The sequence below is a fragment of the Dendrobates tinctorius genome, unplaced genomic scaffold (assembly GCF_039654945.1).
Source record: "Dendrobates tinctorius isolate UK_male_01 unplaced genomic scaffold, ASM3965494v1 ptg000116l, whole genome shotgun sequence".
Classification (NCBI taxonomy): Eukaryota; Metazoa; Chordata; class Amphibia; order Anura; family Dendrobatidae; genus Dendrobates; species Dendrobates tinctorius.
The window spans coordinates 1,764,752-1,783,404 of record NW_027361784.1 but is presented as its reverse complement, the minus strand read 5'-3'; the positions used below and the strand labels follow the sequence as shown (position 1 = coordinate 1,783,404).

General features: G+C 48.5%; 1 protein-coding gene across 10 annotated transcripts in view; it reads left to right on the top strand.

Moving 5' to 3' along the window:
* UBR5 (ubiquitin protein ligase E3 component n-recognin 5) overlaps positions 1 to 18,653 on the top strand; it is a 168,082-nt gene that overhangs the window by 99,579 nt on the left and 49,850 nt on the right. For 9 of the 10 annotated variants that reach the window (XM_073590088.1, XM_073590087.1, XM_073590084.1 and 6 more), the window contains 4 exons: positions 5,724 to 5,853; positions 6,109 to 6,269; positions 6,750 to 6,986; positions 7,269 to 7,392. In XM_073590088.1, coding sequence (XP_073446189.1) covers positions 5,724 to 5,853; positions 6,109 to 6,269; positions 6,750 to 6,986; positions 7,269 to 7,392 — 652 coding nt within the window. The remainder of the gene's footprint in view (positions 1 to 5,723; positions 5,854 to 6,108; positions 6,270 to 6,749; positions 6,987 to 7,268; positions 7,393 to 18,653) is intronic. The other variant, XM_073590086.1, reaches the window with a different exon arrangement.

Sequence of the window (18,653 nt, the reverse complement as noted above, 5' to 3'; positions counted from 1 at the left end):
CTTGCAAAGTCAATATTTGCCTAGAAAATTAACTTTATCCCCAAAACACATTTCAACATCATTGCAGACCTGCCTTAAAAGGACCAGCTAACATCGTTTCAGTGATTGATCTCCAGCCCTGTCCTCATCAACACCCACACCTGTGTTAATGGAGCAATCTGTCATGATTAAGTAAGAATGACACCACTGGACACTTTAAAAGGAGGCTGGTGCTTGGCATCATTGTTTCTCTTCTGTTAACCATGGTTATCTCTAAAGAAACACGTGCAGTCATCATTGCACTGCACAAAAATGGCCGAACAGGGAAGAGTATCGCAGCTAGAAAGATTGCACCTCAGTCAACAATCTATCGCATCATCAAGAACTTCAAGGAGAGAGGTTCCCTTGTTGCCAAAAAGGCTCCAGGGCGCCCAAGAAAGACCAGCAAGCGCCAGGACCGTCTCTTAAAAGTGTTTCAGCTGCGGGATCGGGCTACCAGCAGTGCAGAGCTTGCTCAGGAATGGCAGCAGGCAGGTGTGAGTGCATCTGCACGCACTGTGAGGCGGAGACTCTTGGAGCAAGGCCTGGTCTCAAGGAGGGCAGCAAAGAAGCCACTTCTCTCCAGAAAAAACATCATGGACAGACTGATATTCTGCAAGAGGTACAGGGAGTGGACTGCTGAGGACTGGGGTAAAGTCATTTTCTGTGATGAATCCCCTTTTCGATTGTTTGGGACATCTGGAAAACGGCTTATTCGGAGAAGACCAGGTGAGCGCTACCACCAGTCTTGTCTCATGCCAACTGTCAAGCATCCTGAAACCATTCATGTGTGGGGTTGCTTCTCAGCCAAGGGAATGGGCTCTGTCTTGCCTAAAAACACAGCCATGAATAAAGAATGGTACCAGAATGTCCTCCAAGAGCAACTTCTCCCAACCGTCCAAGAGCAGTTTGGCGATCAACAATGCGTTTTTCAACATGATGGAGCACCTTGCCATAAAGCAAAGGTGATAACTAAATGGCTCAGGGAACAAAACATAGAGATTTTGGGACCATGGCCTGGAAACTCCCCAGATCTTAATCCCATTGAGAACTTGTGGTCAATCATCAAGAGACGGGTGGACAAACAAAAACCTTCAAATTCAGACAAAATAAAAGCATTGATTTTGCAAGAATGGACTGCTATCAGTCAGGATTTGATCCAGAAGTTGATTGAGAGCATGCCAGGGAGAATTGCTGAGGTCCTGAAGAAGGGTCAACACTGCAAATATTGACTTGCTGCATTAACTCATTCTAACTGTCAATATAACCTTTTGTTACTCATAATATGATTGCAATTATATTTCTGTATGTGATAAAAACATCTGACAAACACACATAAAAACCAGAGGGCAGCAGATCATGTGAAAATATATTTGTGTCATTCTCTAAACTTTTGGCCATGACTGTACCTTACTGGAAGGCTTTTCGGCGAAAAGTTGGACACAATGCCAATGCCACTGGGGGTAAGAGTACCTCTCTCCCTCAACTAAAACCGAAACGCACGTTTAAATGAAGAAACCAGATACGATTCCGATCCTTTCGGAATTCTTCGGGCTGGTCCATCTCGCGCCCAGCCCAAAACCGTAACCGCTCTCCACGCATGGACAACCCACGGACGGCACAGAGACCGGACAGGACTTGGCAGTCGAAAGCAGGCCAAGCGAAACCCAAGGGAGGAAAGCCTCAGAACTTCGCTTCATCATGACTCACGAACTCCGGAAGACACCCCACCAGTAGGCGGGCGCCTTTTTACTCTTTCAGCAAGTCTGGCTGCCTATTACAGAAGACAGGTGGGTCAGGGAAATAGTGTCTTCCGGATACAAGATAGAGTTCACTTCCACGCCACCAAACTGGTTCTTCATCTCTATCCCTCCAACACCATCAGACAAGGCTCGTGCCTTCCACCAAGTGGTGGTCTCTCTCCTTCAGGCAGGAGTCGTGGTGCTGGTTCCAGCGAACGAAAGATTCCGAGGGTTCTACTCCAGTTTGTTCGTAGTTCCCAAGAAAGGAGGCAGCGTTCGGCCCATACTAGACCTGAAACAGCTCAACAAATGTACGGGTCTGTTATTTCTGCATGGAGTCCCTCCAGTCCATCATTGCATCCATGGAGTAGGGAGAATACCTTGCCTCCATAGACCTACAAGATGCATATCTGCACATACCAATTGCTCCCGCCCATCAAAGGTTTCTCTGGTTCGCGGTCAACCAAAACCACTACCAGTTTGTCGCCCTTGCCACTGCTCTAAGAACTTTTACCAAGGTCATGGCAGCCACCATGGACGTTCTACACTCGAGGCATTCTAGTCGTCCCGTACCTGGACGATCTCATCAAGTCTTCCACCTTCAAGGACTGCGAAGTCAGTGTCTCAATCACAATAGACACACTGAGCTGTCTGGGATAGTTAGTCAACCTACAGAAATCGTCGACTACCCCGTGTCCGACTCTAACCTTCCTGGGAATGTTATTCGACACATCCAGGGGCCTGGTGCGCCTTCCCAAGGACAAGACACTGGCCATCCGTCTGGGAGTTCGTACACTATGCCGCAGTCTTCCCTGATCTCTCCGGTTTGCCATCAGTCCTCGGCAGGATGGCAGCAGCGATAGAGGCAGTGCCATTTGCCCAGTTTCACCTCAGGCCTCTTCAACTAGCCATACTCAGATCTTGGGACAGGAATCCCTTCTCCTTCGACAGGGAGTTCCTGTTGACATCGTCAACCAGGAGGTCCCTGCATTGGTGGCTCAAGCCAACCTCGCTTGCACGAGGAAAACCTTTTTCTCTCAGGTCAATGGAAGGTCCTGACCACCGATGCAAGCCTGACAGGCTGTGGGGCGGTGCACCTACATCACAGGGCACAAGACAAGTGGTCACCAAGGGAAGCGACCTTGCCCATCAATATCCTGGAAATCCGGGCCATATTCCTGGCACTGAAAGCCTTTCATCACTGGCTTGCAGCCTCGCACATACGGTTAGTCGGACAATGCCACGGCTGTGGCATATGTGAATCACCAAGGTGGGACCCACAGCGCCCAGGCGATGAGAGAAGTGGCACATATATTCTCCACTGGGCGGAAGACACTAGGTCGGTACTCTCTGCGGTCCACATTCCAGGTGTAGAAAACTGGGAAGCCGACTTCCTCAGCAGGCAAGGAATGGACTCGGGAGTGGTCTCTCCATCCTGAGATTTTTTTTACCAGATCTGTCAATGCTGGGGAACCCCGGATGTGGACCTAATGACATCCCATCTCAATGCCAAGGTCTCCAATTTCATGGCCAGGACACACGACCCGCGGTCGCTCGGAGCGGATGCCCTGGTCCAGGACTGGTCCCAGTTCCAACTCCTGTACATTTTTCCACCCATCCCCCTGATCTCCAGGGTCGTGAGGAAGATCAAACAAGAGGGAGTTCCAACCAACCTCATCGTGCCAGATTTGGCCCAGACATCAGTCACGACCTTCTGTCTCAAGGTCCGTTCTACCATCAGAATTCAGGGGCTCTCAATTTGACGGCATGGCCCTTGAGACCCCTGGATTCTAACCCAGGCAGGGTTTTCACCGGAAGTCATTGTGACCATGATCAGGGCAAGGAAGCCAGCCTCCGCCAAGATTTATCGTACCTGGAGAGCTTTCTTTTTCTGGTGCGAATCTCACGGACAAGTCCCACTCCCTTATTCCCTCCCGAAGGTACTAGGTTTTCTTCAATCGGGCCTAGACGCCAAGCTATCCCTAGGCTCGCTTTAAAAGTCAGGTGTCAACGCTTGCAGTCCTTTTTTCAAAGGCGCATTGCTACCAAACCTCAAGTAAGGACTTTCCTCCAGGGAGTTTCCCGATTGGTTCCTCCCTACAAACGCCACTGGAAACATGGGACCTCAATCTGGTCCTGACAGCATTGCAGGCATCACCCTTCGAACCCCTTAAAGAAGTTCCACTCTGCATTCTGTCACAGAGTGGTTTTCTAGTGGCAATCACCTCGTTACGCAGAGTGTCGGAATTGTCAGCACTTTCCTGCAGACGGCCTTTCCTAGCCTTTCACCAGGACCAGGTGGTTCTCCGAACGGTACCATCCTTCCTTCCGAAGGTTGTGTCCACCTTAATGAGGAAATCTCGCTGCCATCCCTTTGTCCGGTTTCAGTTTATAGAGTGGGGAAGGCTCTGCATACGCTTGACCTCGTCAGAGTATTGCGGATTTACGTGTCCAGGACTGCACCCTTCCAGAAGTCTGATTCCCTCTTCATTTTTCCGAAAGGCGGTCGCAAGGGACTGCCGGCTTCCAAGGCTACCCTTGCCACGTGGATCAAGTCCACCATACATGAGGCCTACCGACTTAACAGTTCCCCTCTTCCGGCCGGTATCACGGCACACTCTACACGGGCAGTAGGGGCCTCCTGGGCCATTTGGCACCAGGCTTCGGCACAACAAGTGTGTAAGGCGGCCACTTGGACTAGCCTACACACGTTTATGAAACACTACAGTGTTCATACCCTGTCCTCAGCGGATGCGAGCCTGGGTAGATGGGTTCTGCAGGCGGCAGTGCCCCAAGTTTAGGGACCTGCTAGCGCAATATTCGTCCATTGCTTCCCACCCAGGGACTGCTTTGGGATGTCCCATGGTTGTCCCCCAATGAGGCGACAGAGTAAAGGAGATTTGTGTACTCACCGTAAAATCTTTCTCTTAGCCTCTAATTGGGGGACACAGCTCCCACCCTGTTGCCCCTTACGGGCCCTTGTTATGGTTGAGTTCTTATATTGTTCTTTGAGCTCGTACATAGTAGCCTTCTTACAGGCATGGTTATGTTATTGTTTACGTTCCTCCTAATGCTTTTGCACAAAACTGGAGAAGGCTGACGCTGTCCAGGGGTGTATACTGCAGAGGAGGAGCCATAGTTAATCTTTTTTCCGATTATGCACAGTGTCGCCTCCTAGTGGACAGCAGCATAACACCCATGGTTCTGTGTCCGCCAATTAGAGGCTAAGATTTTACGGTGAGTACACAAAAATCTCCTTTTTTTTTTTTTTGGTCGCAGTGAAATTACATTAAAATGCAATAACGGGCGATCAAAAGAATGTATCTGCACAAATGTGGTATCATTAAAAATGTCGGTCCGCAAAAAATAAGCCCTCACCCGATCGCTGATCACGAAAAATGGAGCCTCTGCGGGTGTCGGGAAATTGCGCCTTAGCTTTAAAAAAAAGTTTTGTTTTTTTTTTTCTTGTCACCACTTAGATAAAAAAAAGAACCTAGACATGTTTGGTGTCTATGAACTCGTAAGAACCTGGAGAATCAGAATGGCAGGACAGTTTTAGCATTTAGTGAACCTACCAAAAGAGCCAACTAAAAAACAAGTGTGGGATTGCAATTTCACTGCACTTGGAATTTTTTTCCCGTTTTCAAGTACACGACCTGGTAAAACCAGGTGTTCAAAAGTACAAGTCGTCCCACAAAAAAGCCCTCACATGGCCATATTGACGAAAGTTATGGCTCTGGGAAGAAGGGGAGCTAAAAACTAAAAGCTCCGGTCATTAAGGGGTTAATATAATATGAAATTGGTTTTCCTTATTGAGTATCCTCTTCTTAAAAAGCCACTCATGATCTCTTCAGGTGGCCAAGGGATCTATTCACATGAATCCCCAGAAGTGGTTCAACCAGATTGCTCACAATCACTCGCTATGAAGATTTCCAAACTAATATACAATTTTCTTTTCTCAAGTCTTAGTGCAAGCAGCCGAATTGGTCACCTTCTGCCAGAGGAACAAGTGTATCTAAATCAGCAGAGCGGTACCATCCGCCTGGACTGTTTCACTCACTGTCTGATTGTCAAGTGCACGGCGGACATCCTGGTAAGTGTTGCATCTTTATGAAATCAAGAGCTTAAAGCAATTTCATTTTGCTTAGCTGGTAATGTGGGGTGATACATTGTCATAGATTAAACCTTTTTGTGGCGTTGTAATGGTTATATAATCTCTATGGGAGAAGGATTTTTGGTTCTCGCTGTAAAATCTTTCTATAGTCCTTCATTGGGTTACCTGTGTCCCCCCCATTGAAGCGATAGTGTCTCTAGAAACTTGTGTTTTTTTTTTGTTTTTTTTTCTTAGCTTTTGGACACATTGCTTGGAACGCTTGTGAAAGAACTTCAGAATAAGTACAATCCGGGGCGTAGGGAGGAGGCTGTAGCTGTCACAATGCGATTTTTGCGTTCTGTCGCACGCGTCTTCGTTATTCTCAGTGTCGAAATGGCTTCCTCCAAAAAGAAAAAGTAAGTTTTCCGCTGTGACTGTATTTTTCTGCTTAAAGTGTAAGTTGTGGGTGCAAAGGGTTAATTTCAACGATTCCCTAAAACAGGCTTTTTAATTTAAGCCGCTGATCCTCAAAGGGTCTAATATGCCTCCTACACAGCAACAGAGGTGTTAAACGGGTTGTCCAGGACTGCACGATCTGTAGGTCTCCCTCACCGATCAGCTGGGTGGACCGAAGCTACACATGGGGCAGAACACAGCAGCACCCCCCCCCCCCCCCAATAGCAGTGGCTGCTGTTGAATCCTGCTCTTATCTCCCATTCATTTCAACTGAATGAGAAGTTAATATACTGAAATCTTAGCAATATGTGAGGCTGAATTCACATTACTTGGATGTGATATTAATCTTGGGATTATTTGTTTAGAAATTTTTTGATTTACCTGCTAGTATTGGGCCTTAGAGATGGCCATAGTTTAACTTTTTTTTTTTTTTTTTCCAGCAATTTTATTCCCCAACCTATTGGCAAATGTAAAAGAGTTTTCCAAGCATTGCTTCCGTACGCGGTGGAGGAGCTGTGTAACGTTGCTGAGTCGCTCATTGTCCCTGTGAGAATGGGAATCGCACGTCCGACTGCCCCCTTCACACTGGCCAGCACAAGCATCGATGCCATGCAAGGGAGTGAGGAGCTTTTCTCAGTGGAACCTCTTCCTCCAAGACAATCTGATCAGTCCAGCAAGTGAGGATTTATCAGATTTGCTACTGTTCCTGCTAGTCCTGTACTTGCTTTACTTTCAGGGGCATTTTGGGACCAAAATAATGCTGTTAAATGTTGTATTGAACTCTCTTGGGAAGTGGGGGAAGAATTGCACACTAAAATGTTAAAATGGTGTTTTGGTGGCCTTTTTAGCAGTTTTCCTGCCTTTTAAAGGTTTTATTTTTTTGTGTTCACCCCTTCTCTTCAGAGTATTTTGCTATTCCTCACATGCAAGTACTTTTTTCTTTTTTCCATTTTTTACAGTTCCAACCAGTCCCAGTCTTCATATATCATTAGAAATCCGCAACAGAGAAGGATCAGTCAGTCACAACCTGTGAGAAGCAGAGATGAAGAGCAAGACGATATAGTGTCTGCCGATGTAGAAGAGGTAATGTGATGGTGCAGCTTTAGTAGGATGTAGACAATAAGCAAGTTGTGTTTAATTCTGAGTTTCTCTCACTTCGTTGGGACACAGGAAACCATGGGTGTATGCTGCTGCCACTAGGAGGCTGACACTATGCACAAAAAGTTTGCTCCTCCTCTGCAGTGTACACCCCACCGACCGGCACTAGGTTAATCAGTTTTAGCTGGGTGTCAGTAGGAGGTGAACATGGGTCTTTCATTAGACCCATAGCTACCTCGGTTTTCGGGGTTTTTCCAGTAGCGTCTCTTCTTTTTCAGATGCATCTTCCCTACCTCTGGAGGAATACAGTGAACAGTCACAACTGTACTCCCACATAGAGACTGAGTACGGTGAGTGCTGCCACCCCGTATCCTCATATGCCTTCCTGGTAGGACACCAACACTTAGAAGTGTTTAGGTGACTCCTAACTTTGGTCCTCGCCCCTACCCACTCACCCACCAGAGCATGTCTGTTTCAGGAGACATGGGTGTCCCTCAATCTAAGAGGCTTGGACGTCTATTGATGGTCTTCTATGGAGAGGTACATCTTTTTCTCTCCCTCTCAGGTTCCTATCCAGAGATGTTGAAGAGAAGGTTCATGTAAAGATGAGGAAAGAATGAAGATGGATCTAGTTTTCCATTGTTTTATTTAGGGCAAGCACTGGGGACGAGCAGCACAGCATGGTTGGGGAGGGGGGGCATGGTTACCGTGCTGTTGACTCTGGGACCTCCTCGCCACCCTCCCCTGCTTCATCAGTGAGTGTGTTCCATTTTAGTCCCAGTCTTCAGCATGGCCTCTTCCCTGTATCATCAGGCGGGCTTTTTTTTTTTTCTTGCCCATTGTAGACACCCCACCCCTTCTATTTTGTTTTTTTTTTTTTTGTTTTTTTTTTAGCTCTGCCCCTTCTATGGGTGTCCATGGTTGGCGCCACCCCTTTTCCCGACCTCATTGTGCAAGTTCTGCACGTCTCATGTTCCTACATTGGTGTGGAATCTCCCTGCATTTTTTTCACTGCGGTCCCAGGACCTGCATCTTGTAACTCTGCTCTGCAGACTGACACTCTCCTCAGCATATATCTTTCTGTCCCCTAATCTTCTGGCATTAGTTAGTGGGTCTGCTTCTCATCATGCCTAATAGAGAATGCTCTCTCCCTCCTGCTTTGTCCTCTTCTGCAGGCACTTTATCTGCTCTTCATGTAACTGCAAGCTCACTTCAGGCCAGTCCTCTGCCTTCTGTCAGGACTGCTTCTCCCCCCCCCATGCCTGCAATACAAGAGCCCACTATACTGCAGGATAGTAGTGCCCCTATCCCAGTGTGGGCTACATCTGTCAATATCTGTGGTGGACCTCACCAAGGTTTTGCAGACCCTGGTGTCCACTCTTGACAGGTTGCCCCTTCCTGCCTCCGCCATTGCTAGCAGATCACAGAATTCACCGGCTGTGCTTACCAACATGGGCCATAAGAGATCCAGGCAGGAGTGTCGTTCTAGGTTCGTTCGTTTTTCTTTCGTGCCGCCGCCCCCCCCCCCCCCCCCCCCAGTATTTCCCCGCAGACTGCTTCTTCTGGGTCCTCCTCCCCGGTGTTACTGTGTCTGATGCCACCTCGCCTATCAGAGGATGACTTGGTCCTGACCTGGATTCTGACCAGGCTTCTAATGAGACATGGTCCAGAGCCTCATTATGTTGGTCACGGATACCGCTATGGAAGCCACAGAACAGGTAGTTTTGTTTAGATGGTCAAGACCAGCTCCCAAGGTCTTTCCACACAGAGAATTTGAGGAGGTACTTTCTAGAGAATAGAAAAACCCGACCAGACGCTTCCAAAGCGGGAAGCGCCTCTGCATCCTATATCCCTTCGCCCCTGAGCTCACAGCGAATTGGACCTCTTTTCCAACTGTGGACTCTCCAGTTTCCAGATTATCCACCAACACTGTCCTCCTGCTCAAAAAATGGAGCATCCCTCAAGGATCATTGCAAAAGACTAAGTCTGCCTTCGAAGCGGCTGTTTATACATTGTGCCCTGTCTTTGCCACCGCCTGGGTGTCAAAGTCCATAGCTGCATAGGCTAAAATTCAGTCAGGGCGTTTTTGCTGCAGCCTGTCCGGAGGAACTGGCCGACCTCATGGACCAAATTTCTCATGCATGGAATTATATGGTATACGCCTCGCTGGATGCCGCTTTGTGCGGTTTGGGTGTCAAGCAATATTGTGGCCATCCGACTATTTGGCTAAAGGCATGGCAGGTGGACTTATCTTCAAAGAAAAAGTCCCTTACCAGCTTGCCCTCCCAAGGTTCCTGTCTATTTGGCTCCACATTGGACCAAATTATTAAGGAGGCCACCAGAGGGATGAGGGAGGTTGTATCCTCAGGATACAAAATAGATTTTGTTTTGCAGCCCTGAGATCGATTCTTCGAATCTCATCCTCCAAGATATGCTTCTCTGGTTCCGGGGTTCTTTGCGTCCATTGCATCCCTTTTCCGTTCAGATGTCATCGTTCCAGTCTCCATGTCCCTCTTTCCATGGTATCAGATTCCTGAGTTTTGCGGCAGGACCATTTTCAGTTCGTCGCCCTGCCATTCGGGCTTGCAACTGCTCCCAGGGTTTTCACAAGGATCATGGCAGCGTTAATGGCCATTTTGCAGACCTCCCGTACCTCAACGACATCCTCATCGAGGCTCCATTTTTTTTAAAAAAAATTTTTCTATCAGGCCCAAGAAAGTCTGTTCTCTCTGGATCGTCCTGTTCGGCTCTCCTGCCGAGTCAAACGAACTCTGAATTGGTGGCTGTCATCCCTCTCATCTTCCAGGGTCGGTCCTTTCTTCCTGTTCACTGCAGGTGGTGACGGCTAACGTCAGCCTTCTCGGCTGGGGTGCGGTCTTTTCGCAACATGACTGTCCAGGGTCGTTGGTCGGCAGAGGAATCTTCACTGCCGATTAACATCCTTGAGATACGGGCCATTCTTCTGCCTCTGCATCACTGGGAAAGGCTTCTCAGGGATCTGCCAATCAGAGTTCAAACGGACAATGCCACGTCGGTGGCATATGTCAATCACCAGGGAGGAACTGAGTCCCTTGGCAATGCCTGAAGTAACAGTTGTGGTGATTTCCACAGTACATATTCTTGGCATGGACAATTGGGCCATCGACTTTCTCAGCCGCAAGGGTCTCGTGGCTGGAGAGTGGTCTCTGCATCAGGAAGTCTTCCATCAAATTTGCATTCGATGGGGTACTCAGGAAGTGGACCTCATGGCATCCTGGCTTAACAGGAAGGTGCCGATGCTCTGGCAATATCCTGGTCAGTTTGCCCTTCCCTATCTGTTTCCTCCTCTCCCTCTTTTTCCAAGGCTGTTGAAGATCAAGGTGGAAGGGGGTGCCTGTCATTCTGTTTGCACTGGATTGGCCCAGGAGGTCTTGGTTTGCATAAATCATCAATCTTCTTGTGGATGCCTTCTGGAGGCTTCTAGATTGAATCTTCTGTCCTAAGGTCCAATATGCCACCAGAATTCTCAGTCACTCGATTTAACAACGGGGCTGTTGAAACTACGGTTCTGAATACGTCAGGGTTTTCAGATCTGGTGCTTCGGACCATGATCCAGGCTAGAAAGCGGTCATCGTCCTGGGTCTATTATTGGACCTGGAGAGCCTGTTTCAGCTGGTTTTAATTTAATCGCACACCCTGCCCATATCCTTTTGCCCTCCCTTCCGTTCTGGCGTTTCTCCAGGCGGGACTTGACGCTGGTCTGGCTCTTAGTTTGCTAAAGGGCCAGGTGTAAGCACTTTTTTTTTTTTTTTTTTTTCCCTTCCCTTTCTAAGGTCAGAACTTTCCTCCAAGGAGTATTGCATGCTGTGCCCATGTTTCAGACACCCGTGGACCCCTGAGACCTCAATCTGGTCCTGGAGGCCCTTAAGAGTTCTCCTTTTGAACCTCTCCGAGAAATCTCTGACCTTTTTTCTTGGAAGGTGGTGTTTCTGATGGCTATCACCTCCATTAGGTGCATCTCGGAATTGTTCTCTTTTCTGTGCCCCCCCCTTTCTTTTTCCACTAGGGCAAGGTGGTTTTGCGGCCTCTATGTTCTTTCCTTCCCAAGGTGGTGTCCACTTTTCACATAAATTGAGGATATTGTCCGCTCTTCCTTTCTTTTTTTTTTCCCGGTTCCGACTCGTCCTTTGGAGTGTTCACTAAACAGGTTAGACCTGGTCAGGGCTGTGCGGGTTTATTTGGCTAGGACCGCCCCCTTTACGAAGACACTTTGTCATTCCAAAGGGGGCATGTAGAGGCCTGCCGTCCTCTAAAGCAGGGTTCCCCAACTCCAGTCCTCAAGGCCCACCAACAGATCGTTTTCAGGATTTCCTTTGTATTGCTCAGGTGATAATTGCTGGGCGGTACACCTTAGGGCATCCACCATGCCACTCTGCAAAGTGTCAACCTGGTCTTCCATCCACACGTTTGCCAGACTTTACAGGGTCCATACCTATGCTTCGGCAGATGCCAACCAAGGTAGAAGGATCTTGCAGGCGGCAGTGGGGAGTTCTCAGACCTGAACAGAGTTTCTGCTGTTCCCTCCCCAGGGACTGCTTTGGGACGTCCCATAGTTTCCTGTGTTCCCCCAATGAAGCGATAGAGAAAACAGGATTTTCCCTTCACCCATGACAGCACCACCTGAGAGAGGGATCCGCCCCGCCAGGACAGGAACCTACTGAGACATAAGGGGCGGCACCTCTCCCCCGCTTCAGTTTGGGTTCCTGTCCTGGAAGGAACCCCACGGTCGGCGGTGTTAAGAGAGCTCTTGTAGAATACATACAGTCATATGTTAGTTTGGGCACCCCTTTTAATGTTAACCTTTTCTCTTTATAACAATTTTGTTTTTTGCAACAGCTATTTTAGTTTCATATATCTAATAACTGATGGACTGAGTTAGATTTCTAGATTAAAATGAGGTTTATTGTACTAACAGAAAATGTGCAATCTGCATTTAAACAAAATTTGACCGGTGCAAAAGTATGGGCACCCTTATTTTCTTGATTTGAACACTCCTAACTACTTTTTACTGACTTCCTGAAGCACTAAATTGGTTTTGTAACCTCGTTGAGCTTTGAACTTCATAGCCGGGTGTATCAAATCATGAGAAAAGGTATTTAAGGTGGCCACTTGCAAGTAGTTCTCCTATTTGATTCTCCTATGAAGAGTGGCATCATGGGCTCCTCAAAACAACTCTCAAATGATCTGAAAAGAAAGATTATTCAACATAACTTTTTGTATCCTTCCCCTGAAAAGCTGTCTCAGAGATTTAACCTGTCAGTTTTCACTGTGAGGAACATAGTAAGGAAATGGAAGAACACAGGTACAGTTCTTGTTAAGCCCAGAAGTGGCAGGCCAAGAAAAATATCAGAAAGGCAGGGAAGAAGAATGGTGAGAACAGTCAAGGACAATCCACAGACCACCTCCAAAGACCTGCAGCATCATCTTGCTGCAGATGGTGTCACTGTGCATCGGTCAACAATACAGCGCACTTTGCACAAGGAGAAGCTGTGTGGGAGAGTGATGCGAAAGAAGCCGTTTCTGCAAGCACGCCACAAACAGAGTCGCCTGAGGTCTGCAAAAGCACATTTGGACAAGCCAGTTACATTTTGGAAGAAGGTCCTGTGGACTGATGAAACAAAGATTGAGTTGTTTGGTCATACAAAAAGGCGTTATGCATGGAGGCTAAAAAACACAGCATTCCAAGAAAAACACTTGCTACCCACAGTAAAATTTGGTGGAGATTCCATCATGCTTTGGGGCTGTGTGGCCAATGCCGGCACCGGGAATCTTGTTAAAGTTGAGGGTCGCATGGATTCAACTCAGTATCAGCAGATTGACAATAATGTGCAAGAATCAGTGACGAAGTTGAAGTTACGCAGGGGATGGATATTTCAGCAAGACAATGATCCAAAACACCGCTCCAAATCTACTCAGGCATTCATGCAGAGGAACAATTACAATGTTCTGGAATGGCCATCCCAGACCTGAATATCATTGAACATCTGTGGGATGATTTGAAGCGGGCTGTCCATGCTCAGTGACCATCAAACTTAACTGAACTGGAATTGTTTTGTAAACAGGAATGGTCACAAATACCTTCATCCAGGAACTCATTAATAGCTACAGGAAGCGACTAGAGGCTGTTATTTTTGCAAAAGGAGAATCTACGAAATATTAATGTCACTTTTATGTTGAGGTGCCCATACTTTTGCACCGGTCAAATTTTGTTTAAATGCAGATTGCACATTTTCTGTTAGTACAATAAACCTCATTTGAATCCAGAAATATAACTGAGTCCATCAGTTATTAGATATATGAAACTGAAATAGCTGTTGCAAAAAACAAAATTGTTATAAAGAAAAAAGGTTAACATTAATAGGGGTGCCCAAACTTTAACATATGACTGTATCTATGACTAGCCAGTGGAGGAGGTCCCAGTCCCTATTCGTAGCTTTTCAGGGTGCCAGGAAAGGCTATGGGGTTTCAAAAGGGACTATTGCTAGATGGATTAGGGAAGCCATTAGTGTAGCCTACACAGCTAGTGGTATCCCGATTCCTGACAGCATCAAGGCTCATTCCACCAGAGCCGTGGTGACCTCCTGGGCCGAAAAAGCAGAGGTATCGATCAGATTTGTAAGGCCGTTACCTGGGCCTCACCTTCAACCTTCTTTTAAGCACTATAGGTTGAATCTATCCTCCTCTGCTGACTTAACCTTTGGTAGAAGGGTGCTGCAAGCGGTGGTCCCTCCCTAAGGTGTTTCGAATCTCCAAAAATCTCTCAGGTGGTGCTGTCATGGGTGAAGGGAAAACCACCATGGTTACTTACCGGTAGCCGGTTTTTCCGGAACCCATGACAGCACCCGTATATTCCCCCCCCCCCCTTTTCACCATATGGGTGTGCACAATTAGTAGGGTATTTTTTTGAGTGTTGTGGTGTTGGATTAAACATGTAACTAACCGGGAAGTCCTCTCAGTGCTCTGTAACCCAACTGAAGCGGGGGAGAGGTGCCGCCCCTTGTGTCTCAGTAGGGTCCTGGCGGGGCGGATCCCTCTCTCAGGTGGTGCTGTCATGGGTTCCGGAAAAACCGGCTACCGGTAAGTAACCATGGTGGTTTTTGGTTACTCACGGTAAAATCTTTCTCAGCGCCTTCATTGGGGGGCACAGCACCCACCCATGTTTATCAGCTCTACTTACTGTTAGTGTTATAGTTTGAGTTGTTTCTTTTACATATTGCATCTTACTGCTTTCTCACTAACTGATTAACCTGGTGCCAGTCGGTGGGGTGTATGCTGCAGAGGAGGAGCTTTTTTTTGCCTAGTGTCAGCCTTGTAGTGGCAACAGCATACACCCATGGTTTCCTGTGTCCCCCAATGAAGGCTCCAAGAAACAGATCTTACTGTGAGTAACCAAAAATCCTGTTTCTCCTACACTTCATTGGGGGACACAGACAGTGGGTGTTATGCTGCTTGCCACTAGGAGGACACTAAGTAAACCAGAAAAGTTAACTCCCCCACCTGCAGTATACACCCTCTCACTGGATGAGATTTCTCCAGTTCTTGCTTAGTGTCTGTAGGAGGCACTTGGGTCTGGTTTCTGACCCCCACCATTTTTTTTTTTTTTTTTCTTTGAGTGAAGGGGGGGACGGTTCCTTTCTATGGCCTGCTCTCCTCTCTCTCCCCCCCCCCCCCCCCCCCCGAACCAACAGGCAAGCATGCGGAGTATAGTTTCCTGTGACGTTTGGGGCTGATTACGCTGACAATGGCAAACGTTCCGGTGATCCACGGATATAAGGGCAGGCGCTTGGAATGGAGAAGATGCCCTGAATCAGACCCATAGCTCTCCATCCCCCTACCATAGGGAGGATCGATTGAGAATGCCCCTTTAAGAACTCCTCCAGCTCTGCTACATCAGCCCAGGAGGATCAGCGCCTGTATGGATGGCCTGGACAGCGCTGAGCACTGGAGTTGAGGTATGGGGTCGGGTCCTGGCCCCCGGGAGAAGCGCTGATTTAGCGTCTGTGGTGGTGCACCGCGCCACCCCCCCCCCCCCCCTCGGCGCCACCACGGGTAGCCGGAAAACTTGTCCCCAGCCTGCTAGGCCGCAATTTCAATAGCGCCGCCTACCCCCGGCGCCTACCGCTGGTAGGCTCAAATTTAGCCCCTGGCTTTCCCAGCCTACTAGTCAGCAATTTGAATAGCGCCGCCCGCGCTATTATCCCCACCCCCTCGTCTTGGCGCCACTCATCCCTGACGAGACGTGCAATTCTTATTTCGGGAGCCATGTCTTTTTACCTCAGCCTGCTATGGACATGAGCTGTGAGGCGAGCATTCTGCTGGATACTGGGTGACACAGCAGGGCCACCGCTAGTCCTCCCGGGGGACACGGCAAAGGACCGGGTAAGCTGCATCTGCCCTCAGATTAAAGCTTAACCCCTTCCCGGCACATTCCCTGCAGCTGCAGACACTCTGCCGTTAACCCTTTCAGGAGCGCAATGTCTCAATCTAAGGAGGCTAAACGGGCTGCTAAAAAAAAGCACACTGCGTTTTTTACCGTGTACCACTTGCAAGTCAGCCTTACCCAGTGCACAGACTAATCCGTTATGCACGGACTGCGACCCGACCTGCGCTCAATCGCCCCTCACTGCCGCTGCTGACGGGCCTCCTGCGTTTAGTACCCCTGAGTGGGCTGCTTCCCTGTCACGGTCGGAGTCTCTGACCCAGCTATATTCTCATTCAGGGAGGACTCTTTAAGCCAGAAGGTGTCCTTACCCCTCAAGGAAGGCTGTGGAGTCGGCCGGGAACCATCCACCAGCAGGGGCTGTACTCGTTCAAGGGATGGTCAGGTCTCCTCAAAGAGGACCCATGACGCGTCCCCTAGTCCCGTTTGCGCCTCAGCATCTGCGACTCCTGTCTGTGTCTGTCTCTCACAGAATCCCCCCAACTAATCAAGACTCGCTTGATTCTTAGACGCATGCGCATGTAAGCGCACGATGCGCTACGCTAAAAAAACGCTAGTGTGAAACCAGCCTAAGGCAATGGCCGCTTGAGCAGAAGTCTTGATTACTTTCAAGGTACCAGTCTTCCTCCGTAGGCAACCATGGTCGTCAGGCAGATAATTCACGCAGCGGACTTTATAGTGGACACCTCTTTTGATGCTGCCAATTGCGCGGCTCAAACTGCCGCTAATGCGATCTCCATTAGAAGAGCCCTATGGCTCTGTGACTGGCGGGCGGATGCCACATCTAAAAGATCGTTGACTTCTCCCCTTTCAAACGGGTCGTCTTTTTGGAGAGAAACTGGATCAGCTCATTTCTGATGCTACTGGGGGAAAAAGTAAATTCCTTCCTCAACCAAAGGCTGTCCGGCCGTTTCGCAACCAACAGCCAACGCGCTTTCGATCTTTTCGCAACAATTCCGGTTGGTCTTCCTCTACCTTTTCTTCCGGATCAGGTCTGTCCCCGCGTGGAGACAGAGGCTCCCAGGTTTCATACAGACCTAACTGCTCTTGGAAACCCAGGCCTAGGGCTTCTGGATCTAGGGGAGCCAGATCTCATAGATCTACCCAATGACTTGTTGCGGTCACCGACAAAGTAGGCGGTCGCCTACTTTCCTTCAGCCACACCTGGCTCACGGTTGTCTATGACAAGTGGGTTAGGGAGCTGGTGTCCTCCTGATAGTTTTCCTCTCCTCTCCCCCAAGGGAAAGACAAGAGCCTTCGGGCTGTCCAGGCTCTTTTAAGGGACAGTCATAATTCTGGTCCTTCATCACGAATGATTCAGAGGCTTTTATTCAAAGAAGGACAGGACGATGCGACCCATTCTGGATCTCAAACTGTTAAATCAGTTTGTCAGGGTACGGCGATTCCGAATGGAATCTATCCGATAAGTTGTCGCTTCCATAGAGAAAGAGTTCCTAGCATCCATCGACATCAAGGACGCTTACCTTCACATTCTGATCTGCCCGTCCCACCAGCAGTTCCTACGTTTTGCAATTCACGAGGATCACTTCCAGTTCGTCGCCTTGCCCTTAGGACAAGGTAGTTCTCGGGATGTCCCCGTCCTTCCTGCCCAAGGTAGTCTCCTCTTTACATCTCAACGAGTAAATTGTTTTGCCTTCCTTTTGTCCGGCGCCAGTCCATCGCATTGAGTAGGCCCTCCACACCCTGGATGTTAGGATGCTGAGACTGTACATCTCGCGGACGGCTCCCTTCTGTAAGTCAGATGCCCTGTTTGTACTTCCAGAGGGGCATAGGAAGGGGCTAGCCAGGTGGATTCGCTCAGCGACTCAAGAATCCTACCGTGTCGGGAACGCACCTGTCCCAGCGGGGATAAAGGCGCACTCTACTCGGTCAGTGGGCGCCCCTTGGGCCATTCGGCACCAGGCTTCGGCAGAACAGGTCTGCAAGGCTGCGACTTGGTCCAGTCTGCATACTTTTACAAAACATTACCAAATTCATTCTCAAGCCTCTGAGAATGCAGCTCTCGGCAGACGCATCCTGCAATCGGCAGTACCTCGGTGTTGACTCAGTCGTACATGGGGTATTAGCAGATGTATGCTCCCCACCCAGGGACTGCTTTAAGATGTCCCACTGTCTGTGCCCCCCAATGAGGCGTAGGAGAAATAGGGATTTTTATGTACTCACCGTAAAATCCTTTTCTCCAAGCCATTCATTGGGGGACACAGCACCCGCCCTGTTTAGCCTACTGGCTCATTTGTAGCATTCTTAGGTTTTGACACAGTATTGATTATTGTTGATTGTAAGCTCCTACTGCTTTTTTCACCGAACTGGAGATCTTATCCAGCGAGAGGGTGTATACTGCAGGGGAGGAGCTAACTTTTTTCTGGTTTACTTAGTGTCCTCCTAGTGGCAAGCAGCATAACACCCACTGTCTGTGTCCCCCAATGAATGGCTCGGAGACAAGGATTGTACGGTGAGTACACAAAAATCCCTATTTTAGTGACTGCAGTATGTGTAGCAATTATATATAATGAAAAAAATACACCATGCACGCACTTTTTTCAAAAACTATTATGGCGCTCCGCTCCCTTCCGCGTTGGTAATGTACACTGATGGCAGGTATTATGCACGTCTCCGATTCTAATGAACAGGATGTGTACGGCACCTGCACCTTGTGCACTCATTTTTGCATTTGAGTAGTGACTGCATTGGCACCACTCTCCCCCAATACAGAAGTGACTGGCACTAGACCACATGTCTAACCCTG